The 17990-nt window shown below is 30.6% G+C and overlaps 1 protein-coding gene across 3 annotated transcripts in view; it reads right to left on the reverse strand.

Moving 5' to 3' along the window:
- LOC129002720 (small conductance calcium-activated potassium channel protein) overlaps positions 1-17990 on the reverse strand; it is a 482452-nt gene that overhangs the window by 217335 nt on the left and 247127 nt on the right. Inside the window, exon 1 of one of the 3 annotated variants that reach the window (XM_054430733.1) lies at positions 12638-12749. The exons of the other annotated variants lie outside the window; for them this stretch is intronic. Coding sequence (XP_054286708.1) covers positions 12638-12679 — 42 coding nt within the window. The 5' untranslated portion in view covers positions 12680-12749. Of the gene's footprint in view, positions 1-12637; positions 12750-17990 lie in introns of those variants that run through there. 3 annotated transcript variants of the gene reach the window in all.

Genomic DNA, 17990 nt, shown 5'->3' on the forward strand with positions numbered 1-17990 from the left:
CTTCAGCCTAGCCTGTTTGGATTATGAGGTTTATTTACTATAACATTTGAAGGCAAGTTCCAAAGTGGTATTGACGTTTATTTACTTAACAGATATGTTATTATAGGTAAAGCTCGTCAAATATCAATTTGCATTGTCTGGGAGTTCGTGCTTTGAACTGCACTCTTGATCGCAAAAAGTTCAGTGGGTAAGAATTTTAAAAAACTTGTACAAAATAACTTTGATGAATAAATTTGCATTTTATAATGTTATTGAAATAACGAAAACAGTCGCTTCAATGACTGAGATATTCGCAGAGAACTATTTTAGGATCCAGAACGTAACTTGGAGCAATCAAAGTTTAAGTATGCTTTTTACAGTTTAGTTAAGACAACAATCACAGACAAGAGTAAATATACAACCGTTTTACCTTTAGTGATCTCTGCGTCTTTCATTATAGACGGAACACAACCAAACTTCAAACCTAGTAATAGAAGTAATTAGATAACATAAGGGAACTGATTTTGTTTAAATAAGCTATTGGATACTTAGAGCAAAAACATCGCTTATGGTAATTTTTAGGTAACATTTTATCTTTCTTTGATGTCGAATATAAAAAAATATAAGTTAAATTTTAATGGTTAGGAATTTACACAAGGATTGTAAAGTTTGATAAGCAGAGTTCTCGGAAAAAAATATTGGTAAAAATAATTTTTGTTTGGATGACACTTATTATCAAAAAAGATATTAGCCTATAACAGATGTTTACAATGGTGATTTCATAACTAAACTATTTGATTGTTTAAAAAGAAAATAAGAAGAACTATTGAATAACAAAATACAATTTATTGCAGGGTGTTAATAGTTTCTGTAAATGTTTTTAATTGTGTTTCAGAAAATAATAAAAACACTTTTTGAAATAGGAAAAGCTTAAAGTTTAAATGTCTTGTGGGAAAGGTACATAAAGCTGTTCAGCTAAAATTTAATGTTCAAGTGTAAAATTTTAAATTTACCTTCAATCCTTATCATAATTTTAAAATACTTCACAAAGAATCTTAATGAAACATATTATCTGCACTGCAAAATACGTAGTTTACGTTTGTCTAAACATTTCTGTTGCAATCTAAGTTATTTTCTAAAATGCACAGATTTATAAACATATTCTGTTTAGACAACAACTTTAATAAGTTAATGGAATGGAAATTCCGAGGGACCGAAGAGATGTAACTGCGCAAATGGAAATAGCTTCTTTGTACTTTCAGCATTCGCTGGCATTTACATCTGCGCTGCCGCATTCTGTCTCTTAGAAATAACTTATTAAAAGAGACGTTTTACGAATGTTTTAACAATAATTTAAAATTGGAAGTATTCTTGTAAAAGGTTTTTCATTAAATGAAGGCAGGGAAGTCCGCAGACATAACATATTCAAAATATAACTCTGTAAAGTTCGAAGATAAAACATCTAGTTATTTATTAGTGTTTATTTATAGATCCGTTGAATATTGCCTAAAACAGTGTTGAACGCTTTTTGGAAAAAAAAAACTGAAACGAATATTTCTTTAATTTAAGTGATGGTATACATGTATTGTATAAACGCAACTTATTACTAAAACAACGTACTACTGGTTACGACTTTACAATTACTGTAACATTACAACAATTCTCATACATATTCGTATTAAGTGTATCATGTGATAAATATAAAACAAAGAAATCTTAGGCTAACTCAAAATTCTATATAGCATTGAGAAATAATGGATTTTTACTGATGAGAACCTGTTTAAAAATGTGTATTACATGGACAAACGACTGGATGGTATAACATCTACACTATAAACATTTTTAATGACAACTCTTTGAACTGAAACATCTCTAGGATGAGTGCGGAGACCTTTTTAATGACATTCATGATAAAAAAACGAATACAAAGTGTTTCATTTTAGCATTTTGCAGCGTTTAACTTTCTGAAAATAAGTTTTAGTCCATTATTTATGTTTATTTTCACATTACCAACATATTTTGACACATATTTAACATATTCTGAAACTCGCAACAATGTTTTAGGATGTAAATGAAATGTGTTAGGTATATTTATGATGTAATACGTCTAGAAAATACGCAAGTATAATGATGGATTGGGATTTTTTCATAGAACTTTTAGACGTATCTATCATATATTTATTATAAAATACTTTATAGCAGTTTAGGTAATAAGAGAGGACGGCCGTTTAGATGACGGATGAGATATTCCTGAAAGTAATATGCCTTTTTGTTGACAGCCAATATGACTCCTTTAGGTAACATAGCTTTATTAAAAATAAAAACTAATAATAATGTAAATTTAATAGCTGTAAAAATAATAACACCAACAAAAGATTATTAATATTTACTAAACGTCTCTATTGTGTTGTAGTTTTTTAGCACATTATTAGGAGAAACATATTGAACCATCGTACAATTCGAAGATATCACTGGCCGAATAGCAGTTTTATAAGAAGCCCAGAGTAATAGCTGCAGATATTATGGACCACGTAGCAGCACTATATTTACTCGCTCCCGGAGCGTTGTATTTGATTGAGATACACAGATAAAGGGTAAAATATAATTGCGGGGCACCACTAAAACTTTAGAATGAAGCAGAGCCATTCGGAGGAGTTAGTTATTGAATATAAATATTACAGGAAAAACATCATTCTCAAGAAATTACATAAACTAAATTAGGTAAATGTAAGAAAAGTAAAATTTGTTTTGATTGTTAAGGGAGGTAAAGGTAATCTAAATGTAAGTATTTAAATAGATTAAAGTTATAAGAGTATTATAAATAATTCAAATAATATATAATATTGATATTAATAATATTGATTTATAACAATATTGATTATATATTGATGTATAATAATATCAAATAATTTGTTTCCATCTACATCCATACGGTAAAATAACTTATGATGATATAAAATTGCCTAAAAATGTATACTAGTCCAAAAATTGTTTTAAAAATCAAACAAAAATCATGTGAGTTTTACTAGAGAAATTTCTCATAGTTTTAGAACATAAGTATTAAAAATACCCCCGCCGCAGCAAACCTGCAGACTAAGCGAATTTCCATTTGCCTGATTGGATTTACACTAAAATGTCTCCTTAAAAATATCACATTTATCCCTATTTAAATAGAATCAGTTTAACACATACTTAGGTTTGCTGCTACGGGGAGGGTAAAATTTTTTTTTTTATGTAAAATGTTAATTGTTAGTAAGAAATAAAAACATGTTCCAAATTTGGGCAGAATATGTTAATAAACAAGCAAACTACAACAGTTTACTTATTCTCCATAAGAATAACATGGTAATTTTAAATTAGCAATTTTTTGGAATTTTCTCCGTAACCATTAGGCGCATTATAACGCTTCAATATACTAAATTATTTTTTTTTTAAGCTCTACAAAATAGTTTAGAAAGAAATTTCAAAATTTGATGTTTTTTGGGTCAAAAATGGGAAAAACCCATTTTTACCCCATAAAACCCCCCATAAACCCCCGTTCCCATGGTCCGATCATGCTGGTTCGCGAACTCGTTCGAATAAACGTAGGTTTACACGTTTGTACAAAATTTAATCAAAATCGGATCATTTTTGCTCGAGTCATCGCGCTAACGGACACATATATATATAAATACCCCCGCCGCAGCAAACCTGCCGTCTAAGCGAATTTCCATTTGGCCGAATTGATTTTCAATTGATCTATTTAAATAACATTAGGTTTAACGAGTACCTAGGTTTGCTGCTACAAGGAAACTAATAAAGTAGTGTGTTTTTAGTAAAATATTGATAGCTTACTATAAAATAAATAAATTTGCCAAGTTTGATCAAAATATATCCATAAACAAGCAAACTACAACATTTTACAATATTCTCTATAAGAATAACATGGGAATTTTAAATTTACCATTTTTTTTAGTTTTCTCCGTAACCAATAACCGTACAAAAACACTTTGATATACTGAATTGTTTGTTTTTTTAAGCTCTTTAAGTAGGTTTAGAGAAAAATTGGGAAATTTTGTGTTTTGAGGGTAAAAAGTGAGAAAAACCAATTTTTACCCCATAAAACCCCCCATAAAACCCTGTTCCCATGGTCCAATCATGCTGGATCGCGAACTCATTCAAGTTTATCCCGCCTTACACCTTCAAACCAAATTTCATCAAAACCGGATAAAAATTACTCAAGTTATCGTGTTCACGGACACATATATATATATATAAATCTATATATATATATATATATATATATATACATATATAAAAATTTGAACGAATGGTGTTTTTGGCCTCTGGGGACATTAAAATGAAAAAGTAAATCGGTCCCGGGCCTAAGTCTTACCATGAGACCTACGGTAATAGCTACTTCCCTATAGGGAAATTCGCTAATATATATATATATATATATATATATATATGAATTTGAACGGATGGTGTTTTTGGCCTCTAGGGACCTCAAAACGAAAAAAAATCGGTCCCGGGTCCAGGTCTTACCATGAGTACTACGGTAATAGCTTATTCCCTATATGGGAAATTCGCTAAAAATGGAAGCGATGCTGATTTAGTAGTAGGCTACATAAACCGTAATTAAACCTCTGTCTGTCATTCAAAGTTGAAATTAAAACAAAAATATAAGCAACAAAATATTAAAATAAACGGTATCAATGTGAACAATCTTTATCATGGAGAAGCAGGGGGAGTAACTATGATATTTTATAGGGAAAATGTCAAAAGTTGCAATAACTTTTAAAGCGTAATTGTTTCAGCAATATAATTGCACATAACAGCATAAGGACAGTAACACAATTTAATCAAAACAGGCTTTTATCCTATTTTTTACATGGGGTTTTTACGGAAAAGTAACATGAGTTACAAAAACTTTTTAACCGAAATTTTTACGGAAATGGGATTTATCCTATTTTCTTCAGAATTAAAAGAACATAGTATTTTTAAAATCACATTTAAAAATACAGATTTGTTTAGACAAATAAAAACACGCCTGGAGATACCATGGGTTAGTACCTACTTACCAAATTTCATCAAAATCGGTCTACAGGTGTAGTCTGTAGATATTCCATCCCCATGTTAAGTTTGTAGCCAGGTTTTTTACAAAAATTGTCGTAGTTGATGTGAGCCACCTACAGATTGTGCTGATATAAATTACTAAATTCTGTCGAGTACACAAACTTTTTTACCAAATCAAACTTAGTGGAATGACTTTTGGTAAGCCATAGCAACTGTTATGACCCATCAACCTGGAAACAAAAAAATAAGGTATAAAATATAATTTTAGACACTAGCGCATTCTGTGACTGGCTCACACAACTACGTTCTTTTTAGTAAAAAATTGGCGACAGCTGGTCTGTGTAGATGGGAAGTCTACTTCTGTTTCCATCAGTCAATGCTATAACTCTGTACACATCCACACACACACACACAAACATCACTTCGAAAACCACTTTTTTCCCAGAGGTACTCAAAACTCAAAGTCAAATTTGTTACAAAAACAGTACTTTCTTCATATCCTATGTATAAGGCGAGAAAGTAAAAAAAAAAAAAAAAAAAAAAAAAAAAAAAAAAAAAAAAAACAACAACAACTCTTAAAACAAAAGTATTTATTAAGAATAGAATCAATTTCAAAATTATAATAATTTTAAATAACTTGATGACCGAACTCTCCAAAATGCACATACACGTCTTTACACCATAGTGTTTACCGGTTGTAATACAGTGGTTAATCTTTGAACGATAATTGGTGTTTTGGAAGCTTGATGGTGTTCGAGGTAGTGATGAGATAATTACTCTCCTTGTATCCAAAACCAAAGTTTCCAACTGCTCTCTCCCCTAGGACGCTTAGCTCGTGTAATTACGTCCACTAATATTCCTCCCCCCCTTCCCTCTGACCTAAGACGTCCCCTGGAGCACCCTGACATCTCGCTACAACTTGATTAATCCATCGTCTTTGCTTATGTTTTCCAATACCAAACGATATTAATATAAAAATTAAACCATTCACACACTTAAAAAAAGTCCAATATATTTCGGCATAAGCCTTCTTCAGTTTATATGTTGTTATTTCTTATATTTATATTAACTATATTAGCAACAGCTGTGGTTTGATATTTGTTTATGTTTACTTTTAATTCAGTGTATTAAATATTTTTTTTCAGAATACAAGTCTCTAAAGTCTTATTCAATCTAATTAATCTCATATTCGACATTCAAGAACAAAACAAAACAAACTATGTGTTTATCACTCTGTATCAGATGGTTTAGCACACATCTAAAATACATATAATTTAGAAGGAGGTAAAAAAGAATACTAAAAATAAATTAATATACTATCTCAAATTTAGACCAGAAGGTGTTTTAGTTATAAGTATTTATTGATGTGCTTGCACTAGCCGTTTTAACTTTAAGTCTGATGCGGTTTTGGCCAATTTTCTTATTCCTTTTAATGAATAACACTGTTGAAAATTTTGAGAATGCTCCTTCGCATGAATAGCCCCAGGGTTTTGTATGTCAGGATGGCTTACATCATCACTGTGGCCATTCAATATTCAACTATATTATTAGTGATGTATTCGTCATGATGAAGCTTAAACGTGACTTGCTAATTTCATGTTAAAGTTTGGTTTGAGATTCTTTTAATGGTCGACTGAAAAAAATCACATTTTATGTCTACAGCAAAACTTTACTAATTTTGGTGAGTTCACCATTTAAAAACCTTACATACTACCTGCACACACAAACCACCAGGGTGCCGTTTAAAATGTTTGTTCTCTTACTTTATGAAAAAGTAATGGTGAGATTGTACCAATACTAGAAGGCTGGACTGTTAACTAATCTTAAAATCTGATAACTGATCTTAGCTTTAGTTTGCTAAGTAAGCCATGTCTATATATAACACATAGCCAACTGCCTTAGGGAAGATTTTTGGGTGAACCTCTTGGACACATAAGTTCCGTCACTAACCACAAGTCCAACCAGGTCCTTAATACTGTCAAATTCATTAGGATTTACCTACGCTCCTAATTATTTAGAGGAAGGTGAACAATCCCACTATAGCCATTGTATTTAATTCGGAGAAAATTCAATAACGTTAAGGAGTGTTGAGTGTTTGCATATTTATTGCTATAACTATAAGAGGTTAAAACTATCTAAAAGTCCGAAGAGAAAAACCCCATACTGTTCTAGTTTATGGCATATTAATCTATGATTAACTTTGGTTTTATCATTAGCTAGCCACAATACCGAGCGCTGCAACGGGGTCAGTATGTTAAAAGAATAATTTTGGTTCTTTGAAAATGCTTTATTAATGGTTTCACACCCACCATTTAATTCAGAAACAAAATTAAAATGTATACCTAACTTGATAACAAAACATTTTTAACTCAGACGTGAACATCTAGGCTACCTAGGACGATATAAAAGTGGTGCTGATTCATCCATGAAACAATTGCATATAGACGTATATGATTTTATGTTTAAAAATACGTTTACTAATAAGTGTATTTACTTAAATAAAAAATACTGGAAGTAAATTATTAGGTAAGACAAGTCTTACAACTAAGGGTACTGTGGTGAATAAAAAAATCATTGATTGTTATAAATGTCACATAAAAAATATACAAAATGACCCAAATACTTCGATTAGGATAAGGTCTCCTTACATCAAGCTTTAAGTATATTTTACATCGAGCAAAAAGAAAGTAAAAATATAATATTCACTTCCTTTAACACATTAGTTTATGAGACATAGCCTTGATGTTAATTACTACACAAATATTGATGTAAATATGTTATCGACAAATAACCTGCAAACAGATGATTTGCAAACCTGCAAACAATTCTTATAGCAAGTGTCACTTTTCCCGTTTCATAATTTAAGGCACTTACTCTTACCATGGATAATAAAAAAAACATTAACACCATTCAAAATTATTTTAGAAACAAAAGTCAATTGCTGACCGTTTGTTTGGTTTATTTTTAGCACCCGTATAAAAATTGATTGCAATGTATATAAGACTATGTTATGTTCAAGTCAATAAAAATAAGAATAACTATTTTTTCAACATCAAAACATGCCTGAAACACAGGTCATGAAAAGCTTAAGATTTGCAAAACACATAACTTACTTCTGCTTGGTGTAGTATTCAAAATCAATGATAGATCTTAAGGTATAATCAAATAACATGTTCAACAGTTTGTACTGTAAAAAGGAAAGCTATCACAATAGTTCCAAACCTGTCAATAGTGTAATTTTCTAAAATTTTTAAGGGAACATTTTAGTGAAAATATAATCTCAGGCATATAAAAATTCGCTTAGTCTGTGGGTTTGCTGTGGTGGGGATATTTTATTAGTGTTTCCACTAAAATATATCCAAACAATAATTCTCATAAAACTCAGGATAAGCCGATGTTGGTACGGAAACGGTTATAGAATCTAACTTATTAAATCAATGGATAATTTCTTTTATCAATTTTATCAGTTCATATACTGTTATTTCAGTATTAGTATTGTTTAAATCAACTGTGTGGAATTGTGAAAAAATCAAGTGTATTTGATAGTTCAGCTGGTTTACATTTTTTTACTTTTGAACATTATGAATTTGGCCTTTATTACCATGGATACCAATAAATATTTACTTTAAAAGTCTCAAATCAGAACTTCGAAAGCCCACGGGGCAGAGTCCTAGGTAAATATCGAAGCGGGGATAGTTCTATACGTATCATCGGAACTATAGCTTAATTTTTTTCCAATTTGAACCCAATCGGTTTAGTAGTATAGCACACACATAAACACAATAGACATACACCACCTTTTCTTTATAATAGTATAGAAGATAGACATTTCTAATACAATAATGCATAATAATTATAATACTATGTGTATGATACAACTTTTATTATCAAACAATCGTTTGATGCCATAACTCTAATTGAATATGGAATATGTGTTAATGAAATTAAAAACCTTCATAAGCTTCGCTAATCGTCCCGAACTATATACTAGGAGGGATTAGCAGATATGATTATTGTATGCAAGAAAAACCTATCATTATAATGTTAGTGAAACATGTATGATTAAAATTATTGTTGTATTAGTAATATTAGACAAATGGTAAATTCTGTAGACTTAATTTTATTGTTGCTTTACAATAACTTAAAAGTTATCTTAAAAAAGGTTCATTTATTAACTTTTGCAGTTTTGATGGATTTTAATGGAGTACTTATGACGTGAAAAGTAGGTAGTATAATTTTTAATACTATCCATTTATTATTAATTTCTTGAAATTACCTATAAAACTAGATTAACAGCCAAGCTATGCATTAGTTAAGGTAGTAGATTTTTTTTCTATCAATATTATTCGTTTCCAAAATATATAATATTACTGATAAACAAAATACGTTGTTTCGAATAACAATAGTAAAAAGATGGTAAAGGATTGTAAACTGTAGATATCTTTAGGTGTATACTAATAAAAATTGCTAATACAACTATCAGCATAAGTTTGAAGCTTGTTTATATATTATAATGAGATAATTCCTATTGAGACGTTCAATTTTCTTGTTAAATATTTATGATTACCAAGAATACAATACTGTTGATCGAGTAATGAATTGCAAGACTTAAGAGTGTTCTTAAATTAGCGAAGAAGCAATCGGGAGACAATATGTCTGAGCCAAACGTAGTCAGGCAAAACCATACAGGCTTATAAAACACGTTTATTTTAGACGGTAGTTTTTTCCCTTTGTCTTCATAAACTTGTTGGAAATCATATTTAGTAATCACATTGTTGACAATTTTAATAAAATGGTAACATTTTGAATTGTACTTTTGAGAACCACACGTCATAGTTAAATTGGATGCAAATAATTATGTTATTTGGTGGTGTTATTATGTAAAAAAAGTAAGGGATCCCTATTCATCTTTGTGTATTGTACTATATGCTTCTATTTGTGTTTAGCTTCATTGACCTATTACTATGTATAGGGGTACTATCTATGCTTAGCCAAAGGATATCATGTTTTATACACTCATTGTATGGAATTGGGTCTTCTGTAGAGTTTTTTTTTTCAAATGTAAAAGTATAAATGAAGCTAACATTAAAACGCAACAGAAGTATAAACGGACCATTATTATTGAACCGCAACATAAGTGTAAGTGAATCTAAGATTGAAACGCAACAGAGGTGTAACTTAATCATTGCCATTAGATGAACGAAAGTATAAATAAACCTAACATTAAAACGCAACATACGACCCTCATATTGAAACGCCACAGAAGTATAAAATGAATCTCACTTTGAAATGTGACAGAAGTATAATTAATCATTGCCAATAAAACGAACAGAAGGACAAATGAACGTACAATTGAACCGTGACAGAAGTATAAATGAACCATTAACATTTGAACCCTACATAGGTATAAATGAACCATGAACATTGTAACGTTATAAATGAACCATTAATATTTGAACGCTATATAGGTATAAATGAACCATGAACATTGTAACGCTACATAGGTATAAATGAACCATTAACATTGCAACGTCACATAGGTATAAATGAACCCACAATTGAACCTTGACAGAAGTATAAATGGACCATTAACATTGCAAAGCTACACAGGTATAAATGAACCATTAACATTGAACAGCAGCAGAACACAAGGCGCCATTTCCCTGAGTACATTAGAGAGCCAGTTAGGGTAACAATACACATCACTAATTTAAGTGCTTCCTCTCAAAATACACTCACCCCACACTAAACTGACCCTTTGTGGCCTTAAAATGAATTAAGGGAACTTGGAAACATGAAAAGTTAGTTCTAATGGTTAGCAATGTAAAGATGAGTTATGTCGGCTTATGTCGTTCCGTATTTGTGTTTTCCTTCACCTAGTGCAATCATCGTAAAAAAGGATTAATTTTTCTGCTATAAAATGTTTAATTTGAATGCCTAAATAAATTATGTAGCATGAAAAAATGTTTTACAAATGAAAGAAAACACTTTGTAAGTTTTTACTTGCTATAAGTTGTAATAGTAGTTATCCCTTCAGTTTTAAGAAGATATAATATTACCTAATTATTAATAAAAAAGTTCACTTAATATTTAAAAAAGTTATTAAAATATGCCTTTTAACACTTATTAAAAATTACGGCCTATTTATAACTCTATAATTATAGTTAACTCTATAAAAGAAGGTAAGTAAGTGGTGATCGATTTCGATTGGACACTCCAAAGCAGACCTGGTAGGTGAATAACAAGAATTTAGTAAATCATACTTAACTAGTACTTAGCTTATAAAAACATGTTCTTCTATATACAAACGAATCAAGCCCTAAACTATAGTTTTTATCTACTAGGGTGGAAAGAAGTTATGACGGTGTCCATACTACTAGAAGTTTTTGATCACTTTTGTTACTGAGATATTCGTGGTTGTCATTGAATTCATTAAATCATAAGATGAATAATTTGCATTGTATTTAACACCGTAATCAAGGTGTGTAAATGAATTCATACAAAGATCACTCTTTACCTTATTAAATAAATAGCTATTTACCTATGTTAAAAACTAACTTTGTTACTGTACTGTTGTGTTTATAAGCTATATTATTTACATTTCCATACATGATTTACATTAATAATTTAACGATAACGTTAGCTCATACTTTCTCTGCTCCTTCTCATATTCCTAATGCCGTCATTTTTTTTGTATGTATCATTAGCCGTAAAAGACAAACTAACATAAATTAATTTCTGTCAAATATTCAACCCATTTCAAACATGTGATTCAACTTCTAAAATCTGAATTCTCGATATTTTGTACTTGTTTGTCTTGTCACAGTTTTTCGGAACACTTCACTTTTTAATAAAACGTATTATTACCGTACACCAATTAATGTATGTTTCAATGTGTATGCATTCAAATGTATTAGCCTAGATTATTTGTATTCCTAAAATTTAGGAACTACATTAATAAATTGATATTAAAATGTTTTATCTTTGATATGCAGTTAGAGCCACAACAATAAGCTTTAAGATTTTAAATAATTGGCCAGTTAATTTTTTAATTGCAATACGTACCTTTAAGTTGTACGATTGTTTCTAGATTTGAGTTCGTGTATCAACATTGTTAAAACATGCCATACACAAAAAAAAAGAGTTGACAAATACTCCATAATAGTAGCAAATACATACTAAATACTTAATAAATATTTTACTGGTGGAGCATAATTCCTCAGGACATATTTAATAAGTGTTTTTACGTTACGTATGTTTGAAACGTTGTTATTTAGATACACTATAGAAGTCGATTCCAGTGTAAGAGTGAAAATACGTTAATCAATTATATGAAGTAAATATTTATTCAATTGTTTTAGCTTAAACGTATTTGGTGTCCTCGCAATCATAGAAACAATTTGAGAACTACTATAGTTAACACATTTTAATCTTACTGAAGAAACACGTTATTAAGTTATGCAGTAAGATAGTTTCGCAGTAAATTCTTTATATTGAAACACATTAAAAACCTCGCATATATTCCCACAATCACCACGTCAACGCTTCCAACGCGCCCTCATCTTCGCGATAAGGCTACTCTCCTCCAACTGTAAATTACCTTGGAAGGTTTTATCCTGGAGTCGATCAGGCACAGGATCATGGACCACGCCACTCAGTCCATATCACTGCACTCATCACTGTGTAGATCACTCACGGACCGCTGTTGCCGAGGTGAAGAACATGGCGGAACTGTCCGTTACCATGCCACGACGCGCTGGTGTAGATCCACCGCCGGAGTATGCGCCGATACGCCCTAACCCCCTCCCGACGTGCGGATAAATAATTATTGCAAATACACCCTTAGCTTGTATTTTGGTTGATGAAAGGGTGTGTCGTAATTTCTGTAAAATGTGTAAGCTTACCTTATAATTTTTTTTTTGTGTCAATGGTATTTGTTTCGGTTTGGCAGGTCTGAAACCCTAGTCTTGTTACTAACGTCGACCTTTTTGTTAGATATATATTAATTCATAGCCCAATGACTAATTAGATCTGGGTCTGGGAAATATATCACTTGAATTGAACCAGCGACTTTAGATTTGATGGCGAGTACCATATCGGCTACCAATAGTTTAAGTATGCTACAAGTTTAGGTGTATGGTGTGAGTTTAAATACCAATATTGTCATAACATTGCGAAATAGTTTTCATCTAAATGTATGGATAAAATTGCACGGTTAAACATTCAAGCTAAATATATAACTTTAAGATGAATATAAAATCTTATCTTTGTTATATTTGGCCGGTGTACTTGTTAAAATATGTGAAAGTATTTCTTGAAACCTGTTTGTAAGTACACAACTTGATTGCAGTGTTGGGCATATGCACTTAGCAGTGATTGTAGTAACAATAATCTTTAATTACAGTAAAAATTAATTTTGGCATTGTTAGTAAAAGTAAGAATTCTAAATTGAATTTATATAAAATGAGTAAAATACACCATTTGCTTAGTCGTATTTTGGAGGGGTACTTAATGAAAGGGTATGTAGTAATTTCTTTTAAATGTGTAAACAGAATCGTATACTTTATCATGTGGTGGCTAACAAAGGTTGGTTGGTTGTTGCAAAAAATAACAGTGTTACCACAATATTACACAAAAATAGCAATATATAGTAGAAACACTATATTGAATAAATAACTACGGATTTAAATACCTTCATAGTTATGTCGTACATTTAATTGCAACATTTGGATGCTTAATTTCCAAAGAATACTTAATGTGTATTTGCTTAAATTTTACTTGGTAGACCCTAGTAAGTGTTATATACCATACCATCATTATTACTTTTCACGATATACATTTTTGGACCTTCTTAAATTTGGCTTCCTAAAAAAAAATATCATCAGTAGACACTATCATGCATGGTACAGGGAATACTTTTTGCTGGTCTCCAAGATACCCATTGACTCTGTTTAGAAACTGTCCACAGTCCTGGAAAATATCATCACATAGATTACTGGTATATGTCTGTACCAGCAAACCAGTAACAACTCAATGCAATTACAGTTTGACAGATTTGATGTCTAATAGGTATCTATGTTAAATGCCCAGATTCCACGTTTAGTTGCAGCAAAAACACTTGAATAATTAGATTTGTTGTGTTTGAAGATCTATCATTGTACCGGTACCGTAAATCTTTACCCAACATGTCTATAAAAAATTACAATTTTTACAATGGCCAAGTTTATAATTAAAATCATCAGATTTTTATAACATTTTAACTCATAAAAATTTAAATAATAATCTACTTTCAGGGTAAATATGCACTCTCAAGTTTGGGCTTAAACATATTTTGGATGGATCATCTGTTAAATGCATCGTTTAGTGGCCAATTAGATGAACGTGTATTTGTTTAAAATTTAAGTTAGTTTCTCCAAGGTGTAAATTCAACACTTTTCTGTAGGTCTGGAAAAATGTAGTTGTTGATAGTAGCGAATAAATACCTTAACAGTGGATTTGTTGAATTTTGGTCCTTTACTTGATACATTGGCTACTTTTTACTTTTAAGTGCATAAAAGATTAATGGATTTTTTTTGTGTAAAATGGAGATTTTTGCATACAATAAACTAACAAGTAATAATTTATAAATGAAAATTTAAAAATCTTTTACAAGTTAAACCTTTAAATTGGAAATATTACACCGGTTGAGTTTTGTGAAAAAAAAAACTTTAAAGTATCATCAAAAGTTTAATGAGATTTAAATCCTACCCTTCTCTTCCTCGCAGTACTAATTAAGAGCTCTAGATTACATTTAAATTAATTAGGAGCGTCTTGAATCGAAATAATGAGGCTTATTTACTGAGGTTTGCTAAAAAACCAAACAGTAAAACGATCTATTATTTTGAATTACTTAGTTAATTCTGTTTTTCTTGTATAGACGAAATTACTTGTATGTTCAAAGAGTCTTTTATTCAGTAGATGTGTAACAAATTAATACACGCATATATTGTTAGTGAAATTATGTAATTAAATATAACATTTTTGATACATTTTTATGAGTTCCATAGTCAACAATGTACTCTTAGCTTATTGATACAACAACAATAACATATGTTACAGTTATAAATAAATGAAATGTGTTTTTTAGGAGGGATATTTTTTTGCAATAAATAATCCTATATTTTAATGGAAAAGCTTTGGAACATGTGCATTTTACTCATCGCGTCAAACATTTTTAAGATTGTTTGAGCTTATGCCAAAAAATAGTATATTACATGAGTATTCTGTGCTCATCTAAAAAAAATATGTATAAAGCTAAACGTTTTAATATATGTACCGTACCATGTTATTCTTGGGACAAATCATTTAAGAATGTAGGTTTATTCTTACTGGATATAGCTTCATAGAATTTTTATTAGCTACTTTTTCGTGATGGGCTAAAAAATATATAGTCAACAAAAACTGTAATAAGCACAATGTTATTTATTTCATAAGAGGGTTCAGTTTTATTTTAATTGGCACCTGTATACCATAAAAGCTCATTTAATGGACGAGAAATAGTTTGTTACTTGTTAATATACTAATTATATGAAGTGAAAAGAAATGCACTAACTACGAATACCTACCTATCTTTGAGTAAGAATTAAAAAAATAAGTAATAATCCATTGTCATGCTTTAGTATAGAGGTACTGTATTTAAGTATTTGCATGTGAAAGACTTGGCATTTTTTTAACTTAGCATTTTAATGTATAAACATAAACTCGCCAGCCATTGACATTAAAGTGACAACATTTTCTGATAAGTGTTATGAGTGTATGCTCAGTAAACCAGCTTTTAAGTTTAAACGATACAGTATCTTTCCACTTATGCATTTGCCCAATGCATTTAAAAGGGTTAACAATACATGTCTTCAGCTTCCAGCTACAACGGGAGACAATTAAACACGGAGAAGCTAAATCATAGAGATTGATAAGTAACGGTTATAATGTAAATCGTAATAGTAAATTAGAAAAAATCTTTATAATAATTATATTTAAAATATTAGTAAAATATATCACATGAACATCTAAAGGTTTTTGATTCACCAATAGTCCGCTACATATCTGCAGTTATTAATCGTTTTTGTTCCAACATTATCTTTGTTTCAAGATGATTGGAAGAAGTATTTTATGTTGATAAATTGTCTTGATAAATATCTTCCTTGCGGATGTTCCAGGGTTATAAATGATATAAAGAAACCAAATCCACTTTTATAAATTATAATTCTGGCAAAGAGCAGTCTCCTTCAGCACGTTGTTTGTATTATATATAAATGAAATATATTTAATATGTTCAGATATATTTAATCCTTAATTTGGTTTAGATATGCGTATTGAAATAATTCGAAATTTTTTTTATCATAATCTGTTGTTTTTCGTTGTATTTCTATATTCATTTATTAACTTTAAACATTTTATTTGATAACACAATTTTAAATTTACTGCATAAAATTTTACAAAAATATAATCCCATTATTGGGTTAATTTGTATTTTGTGAAATCAATTTCTCACAAATAACTGATATTTTATTTTGGAAAGAAAATAAAAGATAAATAGAGTAAAATTACATCCACCCCAAGTTTTTGTAAACTATATAAAAATTGACAATTAAAATGAAGCAATCCTGTATACTAGTGAGATAATGAATTATTCCAAACGTGGAATAACTGCATGCTTTGGCATACATGATGTAGCACTTCCATGCACTTACGGTGTACTAGTTAGAGTAATTATACTACAAGGGGCACTGCAAATGCACTTCAGAGCTCAAGTCGAAACAAACTAATTTCATTACTCATTAAAAAATATTACATAAGAATATGATTAATATTGCACATACCATTTAAATATTTAAAGTTTAAATAATTTAATGTCAAGTTTGATGCAGAGAAAAACATTTTCCGGCACTTAAGGACGCAGATAGGTAGAATGGACTGAAACAGTCCAACGAATTATACCGGCCGGGTGATATCCCTTCAATCAATTGAAAGAAACCTTTTGCATTAATTTCTTAGTCAGTATCCTTTTCCAAGTTTTAAAAACAAGCAGACCCTTTATATTTTATTACCATCCATTCTTTTTGATAATCAAGAGAAATCTACATCTTTTGGCTATTACGAAGCTTTTGAAACCAAATCAGGATTATTCATCGTGAGAGGAGTGTCCCAGGGCTCAGTCCTAGGACCTACCCGGTTCACCAATGCAAAGCAGTGGGCAGCGATTGACGCGGTGCGATCATTACAGCCTATTAGCCGCTTCTGGCAAAACATGCCTTTAATCCTTATTAACACACGTCCATCATGTACATCAACAGCCAAACTAACACTATTTGCTAGATACTTGAAAGGCTAGATATTTGAAATTTAGCAGCTTCTAAACCATAATACTCTTAACCTTTTAGGGATTTAGCTATTTAAGATTAACCCCCCCCCCACAAGAAACCCCCCTGTAACAATTATTTTACTACTTTTATTACGCTATGGACTTGAAATTTGGTCTTAGTTTAAAGTTAGAAACTAAAGACGATACTCAATAAATAGTACATTATGAAATAAACCCCCTACAATCAGACGCCACCTCTTATTTTTTATTATGGGCGCTACACAAGCAATACACTAAATTGACATGGAAACGTGAGATACATGTCATCTTGGCGTACTAATACCCAAAACATTTGAGAAAAGTGAAATTTCACTGTCTAACACCCTTCCCCAATCATATGGAAACCCCCTTAACAGTTTCTTAACCACTTCCATAGTGTTAAGTGTTTATACAGGGTAAGTTTTAATTGTCCCCCCCCCCAACCATTTTCTACATTTTATTAAAAACCAATCCCAGAACACTTCCAAACATTGTTGGGTAGTAAGTACTTCATTTTGACAAGGTTGTCATTTCCAGCTGCCATCTTGGATTCGCCATATTGGATGAAAAATCT

Source organism: Macrosteles quadrilineatus, unplaced genomic scaffold (genome assembly GCF_028750875.1).
Source record: "Macrosteles quadrilineatus isolate MER2022 unplaced genomic scaffold, UCM_ALF_1.0 Scaffold_9__3_contigs__length_116548681, whole genome shotgun sequence".
In the NCBI taxonomy this organism is placed as follows: Eukaryota; Metazoa; Arthropoda; class Insecta; order Hemiptera; family Cicadellidae; genus Macrosteles; species Macrosteles quadrilineatus.